The sequence below is a fragment of the Thamnophis elegans genome, chromosome 3, assembly GCF_009769535.1.
Source record: "Thamnophis elegans isolate rThaEle1 chromosome 3, rThaEle1.pri, whole genome shotgun sequence".
NCBI classification, from domain to species: Eukaryota; Metazoa; Chordata; class Lepidosauria; order Squamata; family Colubridae; genus Thamnophis; species Thamnophis elegans.
This window is the reverse complement of record NC_045543.1, coordinates 116112177-116128318: the sequence shown is the minus strand read 5'-3', so window position 1 is coordinate 116128318 and position 16142 is coordinate 116112177. Positions and strand designations below refer to the sequence as shown.

Sequence of the window (16142 nt, the reverse complement as noted above, 5' to 3'; positions counted from 1 at the left end):
TATTGCTTATGAAACTCACCAAGGTATTAAAACCAGAATAGTAGAGCCGAGGTGGCGCAGTGGTTAAATGCAGCACTGCAGGCTGACTGCTAGATCAGCAGTTCAGCGATTCAAATCTCACCGGCTCAGGGTTGACTCAGCCTTCCATCCTTCCGAGGTTGGTAAAATGAGGACCCGGATTGTTGTTGGGGGCAATATGCTGACTCTGTAAACCGCTTAGAGAGGGCTGAAAGCCCTATGAAGCGGTATATAAAAATCTGCTATTGCTATTGCTATTGCTAGTATTAAAGTTGTTCTGAAAATTTGTTACTTAATTTTATTATGCTTCTAAATCTCTGGTCCATTTATTTCATGCTTTTTTTCTTGTTCTTTTGCTTTTTCATTTTCTTTTTCCGTTATAGGTAGCCCTCAGCTTATGACCAGGTGGTTATTGATCATTTACATTTACAGTGGCCAGGTGTTTTACAGCCCATGAAGCACTCCCTGCTGGTAATTATGGTCACGCCACCCCCCGACTTGGCCACATGACTTCAAGTATGGCATTTGGCAACTAGTCACATTTATGACAGATTGTGGTATTGCATAGTCATGTAACTATGATTCACAAAAAAATTTGCCAGCAAAAAAATACTCATTTAAAAATATTTGCACTTACAACTGCAATGTTCACTTAATGGCCACTGCAAAAAAAGGATCATAAAATTCAATTCAATTCAATTCAATTTATTAGATTTATAGGCCGCCCAATCCCAGAGGACTCCAGGCGGCTTAATCACTTCCAGTCATGTGGATATCTCGACTTAACAACCCTAGTGACTTATGACTGGATTTCCCTACTTGTAAAATGTCTTCCAAAGAGACAGAATGGCATTATTTACACACACACACTCAGTGTGTGATTCTTTTATAAAACACAAATATCTACCCTAGAATTACAAATATTAACTATTTTATAAAAGAATCATAAACTGTTTAAACTTCTTACACAACTTTGCCTTATAATGCAGTCTTATAATACACACACACACACACACACACACAAAATATATGAGACTACTTCTCTGGAATGATTTGCATTTTCAACATTTCAAGATTTGCTACCCCACATGATTTGTTCTGAAAATCTATGTCTAATAAACTTCATATTAAAATAATACCAAACTTACGTTCTCTGAAGTGGCTGATGAAAGACAACTGGAGGTACGTTTACTGGAAGATTAATGAAGAGATTATATCGTTGGTGTTCTAGTGGAAAAGGTGGACGACTCAAAGTGGAAGAATTTGGGAACATGCTCTTCTGTGCTATAAACGAACATGTATTCTTCTACCTATATAAATTTTAAATGAAAGTGAAGTAAAAAAACCTACCTATTTACAATTACTATAAACTAATATGATTTTTGACAAATATATTATCAAAATATTTACATTAATATTTACCAATAAAAATACTTTTATTAACATGTTTGGCACTGTAATATTGTATTATACAGATATAACATGTATTGTATTTTGCAATAGCTGTATTAATATTGAAATACTTTTTGTATTATATTTGTATGTAGTCAAAGCAGATCCCTTTTTTTGCACAATCCCTTCAATAAGCTGCATTTCTACTATTCCATTCCATTTAAAATACAATACAATACAATAGCCGAGTTGGAAGGGACCTTGGGTCTTCTAGTCCAACCCCCTGCTTAGGAAGGAAACACTATACCATTTCAGACAAATGGCTATCCAACATCTTCTTAAAGACTTCCAGTGTTGGGGCATTCACAACTTCTGGAGGCAAGCTGTTCCACTGATTAATTGTTCTAACTGTCAGGAAATTTCTCCTCATTTCTAATTTGCTCTTCTCCTTGATTAGTTTCCACCCATTGCTTCTTGTCCTACCCTCAGGTGTTTTGGAGAATAGTTTTACTCCCTCTTCTTTTTGGCAACCCTTGAGATATTGGAACACTGCTATCCTTCTTTTCACTAAATTAGACATACCCAGTTCCTGCAACCGTTCTTCATATGTTTTAGTTTCCAGTCTCCTAATCATCTTTGTTGCTCTTCTCTGCACTCCTTCTAGAATCTCCACATCTTTTCTATATTGTGGCGACCAAAACTAAATGCAGTATTCCAAGTGTGGCCTTACCAAGGCATTATAAAGTGGTATTTACACTTCACGTGATCTTGATTCCATCCCTGTTTATGTAGCCTAGAACTGTGTTGGCTTTTTTGGCAGCTGCTGCACACTGCTGGCTCATATTTAAATGGTTGTCCACTAGGACTCCAAGATCCCACTCACAGTTACTACTATTGAGCAAGGTACCACCTATACCGTACCTGTGTATTGCGTTTTTCTTGCCTAAATGTAGAACCTTACTCTTTTTACCATTGGATATCATTTTGTTAGATAGTGTCCAATGTTCAAGGTTGTCAAGATCCTTCTGTATTTTAAGCCTATCTTCTGGAGTGTTGGCTATTCCTACCAGCTTGGAGTCATCTGCAAATTTGATGAGTTCCCCATTTATTCCCTCATCCAAATCATTGATGAAGACGTTGAAGAGTATTGGGCCTAAAACAGAGCCTTGGGGTCCCTTTATTACAGTTTATCCACAATTCCTTCAATAAGCTGCATTTCCACTATTCCATTCCATTTTTCATAGATGTACAGAATAATAGTAATACCAAAAATAGAAATACACTATTTTACAGAGTCACAACTATCTTGGTCTCTAATTGATTACAAAACACATACCAGAAGCTTTATTAAACTACTTAGGAAGTAAGAAAATGGCATATATGGTAACCAATATGGCCAAGCAAGATTTTAAATATATTTCCATTTTGCTCTCTAGCACATGCATGTATCATAAACACACACACACACACATCTACATTGAATACAAAAGAAATCTGTAATGAAGTTGTTATTGACATGTATTTATGCTATCAATTTATATTGCTGTCCATTTACTGTGCAGCTACCAAAAAATGAAAAACAAGCAATAAACCAAACAGTTAAACAGCAATAAACCTTAATATGCATTGAGGAGAGTTCATACAAACAATGTAGGTAGCCCAGAACTTTGTTTTAATAAGCTCAAAATAATCTTCGATTTAGGACCATATTGGGCCCAGGATTTCTGTTGCTAAGAACGTTGTTTGAATTCTTCCCAATTGTATGACTATTTTGCCACAATTAAATGAAGCACTGAAATTGTTAAGCAAATTCAGCTCCTCCCACTTTGTTATCAGAAGCCAATTGGGAAAGGTCACAAATGGGAATCACATGACCCAAGGATGCTGCAACCATTGTAAATACATGCTGGTTGCCAAATTTTAATTATGTGATCATGGGAATGCTGTGATAATCATTTGATTGTGTGACTGTGGGGATGCTGCAACAATCATCAAATATATGACTATGGAGATGCTGAGACTGGCCACAAGTCACTTTTTTCAGAGTCAATATAACTTCATTAAACTAATAACTTTAAATCAAGGACTACTTGCCTATATTTTAACACTCACAAAAATTCGAATGTGGCAGAGAAGCAAGAGTCTCTCCTATTATTTGTCTTCCTGCAGCCTGGCAATTTCAGCATTGCATTGAAGAACCATTAACAATAATAATTGCATTAAGAACTATTAAACTATTTTGTTCTGGGATACAACCCCCAAGAGCCCAAGCTAGCATGGCCAGTAGCAGGGATACCAGGTGTAAAACAAGATGGCCATATGCTATATGTCACTGATCTAATAGCTGATTATAATTTCTACCATGATGAGGGAAAGGAGGTATGTATTTATTTTTTCTACTTTTTGTTGAACTTGCATTGCTAACAGCTTTGCAAATAATTTGCATTTGTATCCTTGCTGAGCCACTCACAGGACACCACTCACTATACACAAAGAGCTAAATGAAGCAATGCTTCCCTTTGGTAACTGTTTTCATTTGATTCATTTTCAATAAAGCTTATTCTAAGATGATGGACATTAAGGCCAGTAGTTTGGCAATTTGCTAGCTCAATATTAAAAGTGACTTCCAATATATTTCTGATCATAGCATCTCAAAATAATTTTGCAGGAACACCACTTATTTTGTAGGTTTAAAAATGGCAAAGGGAATATGATGAGATTTATATATTTGTATATAGTGTAAAAACACTCACCCAACCTGGTGTTCTCAAGATGTCTTGACTTCAGTTTCCATAATCCCAGATTAGCATAACAAATGGTCACACTTTTAGGGAATTACAGGAATTGAAATCCCCTGAAGTTTGTTAGTTTGATGCCAAGATTATCAAACAATTGTCAGCCAAAAAGAAATATTTAATTACATAACACATACTGAAATTATTGAATTTGCTATAAATTTGTTTATAGTTAACAATTCAGAAAACTTTAGAGTCAAATATGACAAACTGCCAGAAGATGAACTATGGAGAAGTGCACAAGAGTAAAGCTTTCTTATGCAGTTGCCTACAATAGAAGTTAAAACAATGAATACACTACAATTATAAAAGTCAAACTAAAACCATCTTCCTTACCAGATATCATTACTGTAAATTACTTTTCCTAAATCACTTTGGTTTCATTTTAAGGGCCCTTACTGTCAAGATATATCAACAGTAGTTTTTAAATGTTTTAGTTAAAAATTGCTTGTATTTTCTTAGAGATTCCCATCAACATCCAGGAGAACCAAATCTTTCCAAATGAGACCCCCTCCTCAATAAACCAACCCAAAAATGCAGAAGGCAGTAGATACTTTTTTTTTTTGCACTAATCCATCAAAGACGCAGCACACCAACTTTCAGGAGTTTCCAATTATTGGCTTGGCAAAGCATTCGCCTTCACTTCCCAATCTTTCTTAAAGAATCAATTCTGCAAAGTTAGAGTTTCTTCAGGTGAGGCTCAAAATACACCCCATACTTTTTTAAAGACAATTTAGAAGCAATTGCTGTAACTGCAACTGTAAAGACAACATAAACCAGGGGTCCCCAAACTTGGCAACTTTAAGACTTGTAGACTTCAACTCCCAGAATTCTCCAGCCAGCACAGCATTCTGGGAATTGAAATCCACAAGTCTTAAAGTTGCCAAGTTTGAAGACCTCTGACATAAACCTATGTATAAGATACTCTACCTGAAAGGAAAGTATCTTTTTATACCCAAACCACCATGAATTAACGTGTGTGTGTTAATTGCAATAATAATAATAATAATAATAATAATAATAATAATAATAATAATAATAATAATAGGACTCGAGCTGTTGAGCTACCAACCAGCCCCAAAGGCTGTGAATCTCACCAAAGATTAACATAACAACAACAACAATCACAACCGGTGCAGGGTACCAAGAACTGCCAAGGCATCAGAACCCCCCGACTCCCGTGAAAATCTCCGTTGCTGAGGCCGGTTTTCTCCACATTTCTCTCTTCCCAGATGCCCCGCCGAAAGTTACTCGCCTTGGCAGGGGCCCCTAGAACATCCTAACCAAACGGGCCAGAAACAAGCACTCTTGCCTTTTCTCTCAAAAGCCCTGCAGGCCCAACAGTCCGCTCGCTTCTAAAGGGAGACCCAGCAGGATCCCCGCTCGGTCAAAAAGAAGCCCAAGAGGCGCTCTCTTCATCTCGTCCGCTCCGGGCTACAACCTGTGCGAAGGTTGTTTTTAACTTACTCCGGCGAGGGCGTAGAATTCAGGAGCGGCTGAGGGTCGAGGCCCACCCGCTTTTCGAGGCCAGCCGCCTTATTCTCTTTTCTTCCCTTCCTTTCTGGAGAGAAAGAGAAAGGCAGGTAGGATTCTCCGGAAGTAAACCGGAAGTTCCATAAACGGGACCATCTCTATGGCTGAGGCTTTGGGTGTACCCCGGATCCAAAGCGCTCCGACCGGAAGCGCTCCAGAGCTCCCGCTCTTATGCTCTCAGCCTCGGTAATCTCCCTCCTCGCAAGTCTTCGACATCCCATTCTGCGCATGCGCCTTTGGCGCTGCTCCCTTGTTCAAGCACGTGGGCTGTACCTCTCCGGAGGTTTTATGCTCCATAGAAGAAATTCTCTGGACTCTCCTGACAGATTAGCATGAGCACACAATAGATACAAACGTATGCACAATATATTATACACAATAGAATACACGAACACACAATAGATATAAACTCAAGGTAAACAGCTCCAAACTCGATTGCAGAAAATAGGACTTCAGAAACAGTGGTTAATGCCTGGAATGCACTACCTGACTCTCTGATTTCATTCCCAAACCCCCACAACTTTAACCTTAGACTGTCTACCTCATCCCATTTCTAACAGGTCTGTAAGGGGTGTGCATAAGCGCACCAAGGTGCCTACTATCGTCCTTGTCCTACTGTTCCCACTTACTCGTATCCATTTTGTGTATTCATAATCATGTTTATACTTCTGTCTTATGCAATCTTGACAAAATAAAATAAATAAATGTCTATATAATTATTGTTTCGGGGCAATATAAAGGCCCCTTACTCGGATAGAATAAACTAGTTCTTGAAGATTGTAGGAAGTTATCACCCAGCCCTCTCCCAGAAAAATGAAATATCCTAAGAAATATTGAAAAGGCAGAATATTTCTCTGGATGTGAAAAAGTAAGAAACATGTTTTAAAAGACAAAATAGCTGCCTGCAGCTTCCTGCCCATCCCCCTTTGTCAATGAGCCATTAAAGCCTGAGCTACTCCACTTCACATAATAAGGGTTTTCCCCTCAGCTCCAGAGTGATGGGATTAAGGCATGATAATATTGGCCCTTTTAGCAACTCGCCACATGGCTTCTGAGAACTCAACCAAACCTGGATTCAAAACGCAGCCTAGAGAGTTGCCCCTGCATGGGCCCATGGGAGTCTGACAACCAATCAGAATACAAGCTGAAGATCAAAGGCCAGAAAGGGCATAAAACCAGGGTCTCAACTTCTCTTCCTTCCTTGCCTTCCCTTCCCTTCTTCTCCACCAACATTGAAACATGTGATTACCTTTTCTGCTCAGGACTCAAGCCATGTGGTCCTGTCCACCAATAAACCATCTTTCCAAGCAGCCTCCATGTCTCCAGTGTCTTTTTCCCCACTTGGAGCCAAACCCAGAAGGACATTTCTTCCAACAAGATAACGGGGAGATTATAATCGCCATTCAACAGAAAATTCCACTCATTTCAAAATGGCAATATTGCTGAACTTCTATCGAATTTTAGGCAAACATTCAGAAATAGGTTCTACCTGCTCAGAGATCTGGGAAGATCTATAATGATATTTTTCCCCTTTATAACTCTTTCATCAACTGTTTTGAAATGTGTCACATGGTTAAATAAGTGAATGTTGAGTAGGAACACTATAAAGCTGTTAAGAAAGAAAGTGCCAATATCCCTTGGTAATATTTCTATTCTGTGTCCCTGTTGCTTTGCCTTCATCTCAGCCCCTGTATGAGGAGGCCTTGAATCACCTTTTACTGATGTTGAAACAATATATTTCCCACAAATCACAATAATTAGCAATAGGTTTAACTTAGATAAATATGTTGGCACCCTAGCACCTTAGCTACAAACTAGTTAAATGCATTTAGAATGAGCAACAGGAGCAATGAGCAACTTAAAAATAAACACTGCATTAAGAAGATCAAATCAACGTTATCTTGGGGGACCAAAGAAGCATGTTTTCTCTGTCACAGTGCCCACTGTCTGGAATGATACTCCCTAGAGGTTGGATGGCTCAACTGATGATGATCAGGAAGCTAGTGAAAGCGTTGGGGCAAGATGAAGGTTGGGTCCCTGCTGGACAGGTGGTGGTGGAGTTATATGATTTTTTTTTAGTCATTGTGGTTTCTTTTTTGACTTTTTAATTTTAAAGACATTCCCTGTGGGATTGGGTTGCTTAGAAAATATATAAGTAAGTAAGTAAGTAAGTATGGTAAATCTTGAGGGAGCCAAGCTTGGCAGCAGTTCATATAAAAGGCATCTGGGCAATCTTGTTAGATAAATAGCAATGTAATGTAATGGAAGAAATTTCCAAATTCGTTTCCCAGCTGATCTTTAATTGGGAAAAAAGCGGGAAGACAGAGACACAGCTCAGATGTTCTGGGTCTGCAGACAAATTGTACAAGTATTAGTTTTCCTCTTATACATTTTTTTTCTCTTTGAAGCTTTTGTGTGAGTTATGTATTACAAAGTTTTTTATTTTATTTTCAGTGATTGCTTCAATTTTGATTTTCTTCTCTCTTGATCCAATCTTGCCTGGTATCTTGTCTCCTCAAAAGAAGGGAAGGGAGTTTGTGAGTAAATGTCTACCTTTGTATAGCTTATGTAAATGATCATGGGTAATGTTTGCCATAGATTGGAATCCATGCCTTTGTTATTTCTAATGGTGGCTTCTGGCAGTTTGGGGGCTTCCCTTCTGTGTTGTTATTCCTAATATTTGTACTACCGTATATACTCGAGTATCGAGTATAGGCCGACCCGAATATAAGCCGAGGCACCTAATTTTACCACAAAAAAACTGGAAAAGTTATTGACTCGAGTATAAGCCTAGGGTGGGAAATGCAGCAGCTACCAGTAAATTTCAAAAATAAAAATAGATACCAATAATGTTTTTGAATATTTATTTCAAAGAAAAACAGTAAACTAGCGGTGTATTCAATGAAATACTTCACTCACCTCATGATGCTGATGTCCCGCTGTGATGATGATGTCCCGTGCAGCCGCGGGAGCGATGTCCCGCCTCCTATGACACACGGCACAGTGATTCCTATCATTGGATCACTGTACCAGAGGAGGTGGGACATCGCTATGTGGCTGCTTGCCATAACAAGGAGGAGGTGGGACATCGTTGCAGAGCGGCAGGAGGGGGAGGAAGGGGAATCGTAAGACAGCCCTGCATTACATTAGAACGTGAGGAGGGGGGATGGTGCGGTGCGCGCTGCGCGGCAAACTGACACAGAGGGAGGGGAAACTCACAGGGGCACTGGGCCATTCACGAGTGTCACCCAGCGGCATGGCCCCGCCCCTTTTTCTCCTCCATTTCGGGCAAATTTTTCACTGACTCGAGTATAAGCCGAGGCGGCTTTTTTCAGCCCAAAAAGTGGGCTGAAAAATTAGGCTTATACTCGAGTATATACAGTATGTTTCCTTTTGTGATTAAATGTAACATCTAAGTAAGTGTCCTCTTATTATGGCTTCTTCTCCTTTGAACCAAATTAGTGTTTGGTTCTGGGCCTCCATTTTAATTCTAATTTGTAATAATTCTGGTTATATCTCCTCATAATTTACTACAGTACTATAACAGAATTTACTATCTTGAGGTATATTAATATAAGCAGAGAATCCAGATCACTAGAAGTCATTATTCCATTTTATGTTGGCCTGATCAGACCCCTTTTGTATTCTGAGAATCAATTCAAAACTAGTGACAAATTGAAGCAAGAGAGGTTCAAAGGAGGTCTATCAAGATGGTAAAGGGCATGAAAATCAAGCCCTGTGAGAAACCTCAAAAGAGCCTATTATGTTTAGCCTCCAGGGGGAAAAGACCAAGGGCAGATACAATAGCAGTTTTAAATATCTAGGTGTTACACAGAAGGAGGAAAATATCCAAACTAGTGATGTTAAAACTACATGCTAGGTATTAGGAAGTGCTTCCTATATAATATGAGCTGTCCAATAGTGGATTGAATTCTACTTTGCTAGAGCTTTTCAAGCAGGTTGATGATCATTTGTTAAAGATACTCAAGTAGAACCTTCATTGATTTAGAGCATCAGACCTAATTACATTTAAAATCTCTTCCAATTCTATAATTCCAAAACTCTCTGGACAGTTATCTAACCATGAAAAAAGTGATTGATGCTAATGATCTCCACTTTCAGATTACATTTTGACTGCTCGAAGGCAGGACTGATGGATAATCCCCTGTAATCACTTAAGACAAGTTCCCAGTGGCCAATAAAAATTTTCTCTTCCTAGGAAAGATAAGTTGAACACCCCAGGCAACAAAAGACTGGGACACCCAACATCACCTTTCCAATGAGACCCAGCAGTTTATTTATTTTAATCTCACCTTTATTATTTCTTCATAAATGAAGGTGACAAACACCTCCCAACATAGTTTCATCTTCCAATTTTTCTCACATCAACAACCCTATGAAATGAGTCGGACTAAGAAATAGTAACTGGTCCAAAGTCATCCCACTAGCTTTCATGGCTAAGGGAATACTTCAATTTGAGTCTGGATAGTGATGCCACTGTGCAACAGGGAAACTGGTACAGCAACAGCAACCCCAGCTCTTATTCTTTCCTAGACTGAACAGTCACATTAATCCAAATTGCAACTAGTTTGATTTTGCACTGTTGAGCTTCAAGCAACATCTAAAAAAGCAGAGAGAGTGCAGTTGCATGTACACTTCAGAAGAAACCCAGGGAAGACAAGATATTGTCTGGTAGCTAGGGTACAGTGTGCATAGAGCCATTAGAGGTTAAAGCTCAATGTCCAAGAATCCAAAGCCAAGAGTCCAAAGACCCTAGTCCAGAAAAATGGGGTAAGATAAAGAAAGAGGAGAAACAGAGAAACAGGTAGTTTATTTCAATTCAGAATTCAACACTAGAAAGTTCCAAAGCTAGCCTAGACACAAATAGAACAAGAATAAGTAATACAGGGCTAATGCTTGAGAATTGTTTCCAATAGAGAATCAGCCCTTTGCAATTACTTCTTTGTAGCCACAGCTGTGAGCACAGGTCATTTACAAGAATCTCCTTGCTTTTGTAGTTAGCTAAGTGAATCACCATCACTCTGTTCTTTGAAACTGCAAGATGTCTTAGGGCCAAGCATCCTGCAAGGAATTGTCCCTTCACAATTGCGGGAAGTCCCTCCCCACTCCCCAAAGAATGAAATATTTTGGGAAATATTTAAAAAGGCAGAATATTATACTTTCCTAAAGGATAAATGAAGAAACATGTTTTTGGAGGCAGAAAGCAGCCCTCCAATTTTCCTTAATAGCCCACAGCAGATGCCAGCACTTAAGGAGAAAAGAGCTTATTGAAAGAGGAAGCCAACTATTTAGTTAGCTCCATTCGTAAGCAAAGCAAATACTGCAGGCAGAAATCCATTCAAGACAGGATATTTCAAAACTCCTTGCAGCAAAGTTTGACAGCTAACAAAAGCAGAATGGTAGGATTAGAACAAGCAACCCCTCATCCAAGATCCAACACAGGACGAAAGCCATTAGCCACAATAAGAATTGTCCCACCCCCTTTTAAGCCATATTGCACAAATCCCAAACTTCAAAGTTACAGAAACTATAGACATCCATTCACTCATTCAAACATTTGTTCAGCTGACCCAGAACTGCACCCTGTCTTTGTGGGTGGTTCTGTTCATCAATAAATGGACCTTCTTTCCAATCAGCCTCCAGCTTCCATTTTATTTCCAGCGTCTTTCTCCCAGCTTCGAACTAAACCAGAGGATATGTCTTCCAATACTATCTAAGTCTCACCTCACCTACTCATGCCCATTGTTTGCTTGCTTGGGTCTACCTGAGTTTATTGCCTGTCAGCATTTGAGGTTGACAACTTATTTCACCAGTCCCCTCAGTAACTGTAAAAACTGAACCTCATAAATAAGGCCTCATAGCCAGGATCTCTGACTACCTGCAGAGTTTCCTGCATGATTGTCCCTATTCCTTTTCTTCTGCTTTGGAATCATTCTACTGCAAAACTAAAATCCAAATCAGAACATCTCCATAAAAGGCACACACATTCCTTTGCCACCTAGATTGTATGTGCCAGCTTTGCCTCTTGCTCTTACTCAAATTGTGAATGAAGAAAGCTTTATTATAGGGAGATCTGACATTTAGAAACACCAGCTGGAGCCCAGGGCTTTCCGTGCTCTGGTATTTGGCACACAAGAAGACAACAGAAGGCTAGACGTGGGGACTAGTTTGAAAGGTTTATTTAGTCTTATTTAGCATATTGGGTGTTCTCAGCCTTCTGGTTTCTCACCTAGTCAATTACAGCTCAATATGTTACATAAAGTCATATGCTATGCCGCAAACCATAATTTACAAACCACAATGACTGGATGTAGATAATTTAAATAAAGGTATCCACTTTAATTGTTATGACCAAAAACGATGAAACAAATATGATACCACAATGAAAATACCAACTCTTTGTATTGGTGTCCTGATGTCACAATACGTGTTTTGTCCCTTGCCTCGGCTAAAAGGCAAAATCAAGCAAACCACACTATGATTTAGTATGCGTGAACCTGTACGAACCTAGTCATCTCTTGGCATCTACTGTAATCTTTTCAGCACAGTCATAAGCATGCATATTCAGAAATACTTCCATCTGTTGTTCTATGAGGTATATTTACCTATTGCATTTGATTAGTGAGATTTAGAAACTGCAACCATGAAGCCAATCTATGCAACCTATGCATATGTAATAGGGACTGTACTGGGCCTTCCTCCTCAGAATTTGTGCAGAGTCCAATATTTCACATCGGTCTTTTTAGTTTTCCAGAAGACATATTTGCAAATAGCTTTATAGATTAATTCATTTACTGATCACCAAGGAGAGAAAAATATTTAAAATTATATTTAGAAGTTGGACTTTAAAGAAACATGGTTGAAAGACAATTGACCTTTTGGAATTCTGGTGTTGATGCCTTAACACTACACCAAACTGGCTCTCTTCTGGTTAAAGACTGGAAATTCAAACACATTTCTCAGTAGCCTGATACAGTCTGTTCTGCCCTACAGGTAATGCTTTGTAAGAATAAAAAATATGGCAGAGAAGAAACACTTAGGTGTGCAGTAATACATACCATATTTTAAATAATGCAGCCTCAAGCTGTTGGCTCCTGCATGTCAATCTGCTGGAAAGGAAACCAACTCTCCTCAAATTTCAAACTTTTCCTTTGCTTTGTCCCCAGTGATGGCCTGTTATTCTGCCAGGACTACAATACTGCAATTGTCAGAAATATGAGTCGGTTGCCAAGGGTCTGACTTTTGATCACATGACTGTGAGGATGCTGCAGCAGGCGTTAAGTGTGAAAAACGGTCATTAGTCACTTTTTTCAGTGTCATTGTAACCCTGTTACTAAATGAGCTAGAACAGTGTTTCTCAACCTTGGCGACTTTAAGTCCTGTGGACTTCAACTCCCAGAACAGGACTTAAAGTCACCAAGGTTGAGAAAAACTGAGCTAGGAGTAACTGTTTTCAAGTTTCTGGGTTTGACTGATCTGGGATTATGATGTAAATGCAGACAAACTACTTGAACCACAATAATAGCAGGACACGATTAGATTGTGCTAAAATATTTCTTTGTAGGTGTAGGAGGTGTTTGTAGCTGTAGGAGGTGTGAGGAGGAACAGGAGAAGTAGTCCTGATGACTTCCACTACAGTGGAATCGGTCATCAAGGTAGTACGGAGACTTTTCTCCACGCACGATGTCTTGGTCTCTGATAACGGGCACCAATTTACCGCCATGCCATTCGAGACCTTCCTAGCATCTCAAGGAATCAGGCACACCCTTGTCACACCATTCCATCTGGCCTCCAATGGTCAGGCAGAGAGAATGGTAAGATCTGCAAAAGAGGGCCTCACTAGGATGGGCCCAGGTGATTGGCAAACATGAATCGACCACTATTTATTGATTCAACACATCACACCCAGTGCTAGCACTGGGAGAAGCCCCTCTGAGCTTCTCATGGGCTGCTAAGGTCTCATCTAGACTGGCTACATCCAAATTATTCCACCTCAACACCCCCTGACTCCACAAGCAAGGTTCGAGCTTTTGCCATAGGAGATTCAGTATACGCCCACAACTACACCGGGGGAACGCTGTGGATTCCTGCCACGTAATTGGAATTACTGGTCCTCGATCATATACAGTAGAGCTCAAGGACAGTAGAAATTGGAGAAGGCATATTGACTAACTCTGCAGTCGCGGGTCCAACTCCACTCTTAGGCAACCAACAGTAACTCCTGCACAAACTAGTCAAAACCGCGCAAAACAAAATAGCAGTCCTTCTAGGTCCAACTCAAGCCCGAGAATATCAGAAGACTTATCTGACTTTGATGCAAACCCACAGCGAGCTCCGAGTGAGTTAACTCCAGAAGCTCCAGCCGCGGCCTGTGAAAAGTTCCAGGAGTTTCCATCAGGCAGAGCTGCGGAGCAAACAAGTCTATCCGACTTGTCCGAAAGAACCATCAACACTGAACTGCGCAGGTCAGGCAGAGCCACGCAAAAGCCCGCCTACCTGCGTGACTACGTCATCAATTGGATTGCTGTACAATCCTAGAGGGGAGGGGTGTTAGATATCCCCCCCCCCAACTGAGGTTTCCACCAAGGTTCTCTGTTCCGGCGGGAACAGATGTTAAATCTCATTGGTCAAAAGGTCTGACAGATCCCTTTAAAAGGGGATTCTGCCAGATCCTTCCTCAGCCTGATGTTTACTTGACTTGCAATAAAGAGGTGTTGTTACTGGAGCCTGTGTGTGCTTTCCTTTACCCGATCTAATAGTGTCATACTTCATTTTGGGATAGATGGGGAAGCAAGCAGGCTTAAGAGCCATGTTTTGATATATTTTTTGAGGCCTGCCTCAACTCTATAGGCAGAAGCAACAGCCAAGAAGGGGCTCTTCCTGAACCCAGCTAGTCAGAGTTCTTTAACTGAATTTGCAACATACCTCCCCTGCCTGATCAGGTGAGATAGGCCAATGTAATAGGACTAAGACAGTTCCGAAGGTAGTTTTATATATATGTATATACATTACTGCCTAAATTTATAGCAATGGTTTCACTATATTTTTGAAAGATCTACCACTGATGTAAGGAGTGAAGGAATGTGCTGTGAGCCATGGGAGAAGCGGACAATAAAAGTTAAAAGAAAAAAATCACACAGAAAGTTTTGTTGCATCTTATCTAATAAATCAGCTTAAATATGAATGATAAAATATATAATGTATAAACATGCCAGTGCTGCCAATGCTGTTTTTTAAGTAGGGTAGAACACATACAGGTAGTCCTCGACATACAACAATTTGTTTAGTGAATATTCAAAGTTACAATAGCACTGAAAAAAGTGACATGGCTATTTTTCATATGACCATTGCAGCATCCCCATGATCATGTGATCAAAAATCAATATTTATCTGCCATAATTTTGTATAACTTCTAAAAAAAATTCTTTCCTGATCCTCACAAGGATGAAATACGACAAACTGCAACATAAATATCAGTAAAGAGAAAGGGTAAAACCTATAGTATTTAACATCAGAAATAATACTGTGCAATAATTAGTAATTTGTTTCATGATTAAAATTATTCTTTGTTTTTTGCCCGTGTTACAAGTATTAGAATGCACTTATTCAACGTGGTTGCTTGAAAGGACATGATCACGATAAGTATGACCTCATATTTTTAGTTATGTAGGTGAGATCCAGACACATTTTTGGATTTGAATGCCTAATGAAAGTCAAGAAGCATATATCACCCGCAATTAAATGGCATCATTAAATCAAATTGTGCTGAAACTTAAAAGCTAAATTCCTACTTTATTGTCTTCATTCATTCTGTTACATACATTGAAACACTTCAGGGAATGAAGATTTAAAAATAGTGATGTAAATGACTCCTATGAGATGTGGTTTTCAAAAGTAACCAGAATTTTAAAAAGAATAGCTTGAACTCTACTTCCCATTTGGATGGATGGCACTTGTAAGAATAATTTAGCCTTTTTGTTTTTTTACCACATCGGGAATGTGTGAGTCTTAAATATGAAATAATGTGTTCTAGATATTGCTGAAATGATTTCCATTGGATAACCTTGAGACTGTTCGACTGTTGGACTTTCAAGAAGTCTGAAGAAAGAATAAATTCCACATTATTACGTGTACTGTTACTATAGCAGTGTGTGAGTTCTTGATGAACAACAATATCAATTTATTTTTAGATATATAGTTCTTTGGAATAATAAGACAAATAAGACATTAGATGTAGGCATACTACATCATCACCATTAATGTCTAAAGATGAAGAAACAACAAAGTGTTTCCTTTCTATACAGTAGACCTAAATCCTAGTAGTCAAAATATAAAAAGAACAGAAGATAAAGAGCACAAGCAACGTTAGACATTGTCTTGAAA

At 39.2% G+C, this 16142-nt stretch overlaps 1 protein-coding gene across 3 annotated transcripts in view; it reads right to left on the bottom strand.

Moving 5' to 3' along the window:
- TENT2 (terminal nucleotidyltransferase 2) overlaps window positions 1–5825 on the bottom strand; it is a 38261-nt gene extending 32436 nt beyond the window's left edge. The window contains exons 1-2 of one of the 3 annotated variants that reach the window (XM_032213223.1): window positions 5518–5825; window positions 1167–1328 (exon numbers count right to left, since the gene is read on the bottom strand). In XM_032213223.1, coding sequence (XP_032069114.1) covers window positions 1167–1291 — 125 coding nt within the window. In that variant the 5' untranslated portion in view covers window positions 1292–1328; window positions 5518–5825. The remainder of the gene's footprint in view (window positions 1–1166; window positions 1329–5517) is intronic. The other 2 variants (XM_032213221.1, XM_032213224.1) reach the window with 2 other exon arrangements.
- Window positions 5826–16142: the final 10317 nt, after the last annotated feature.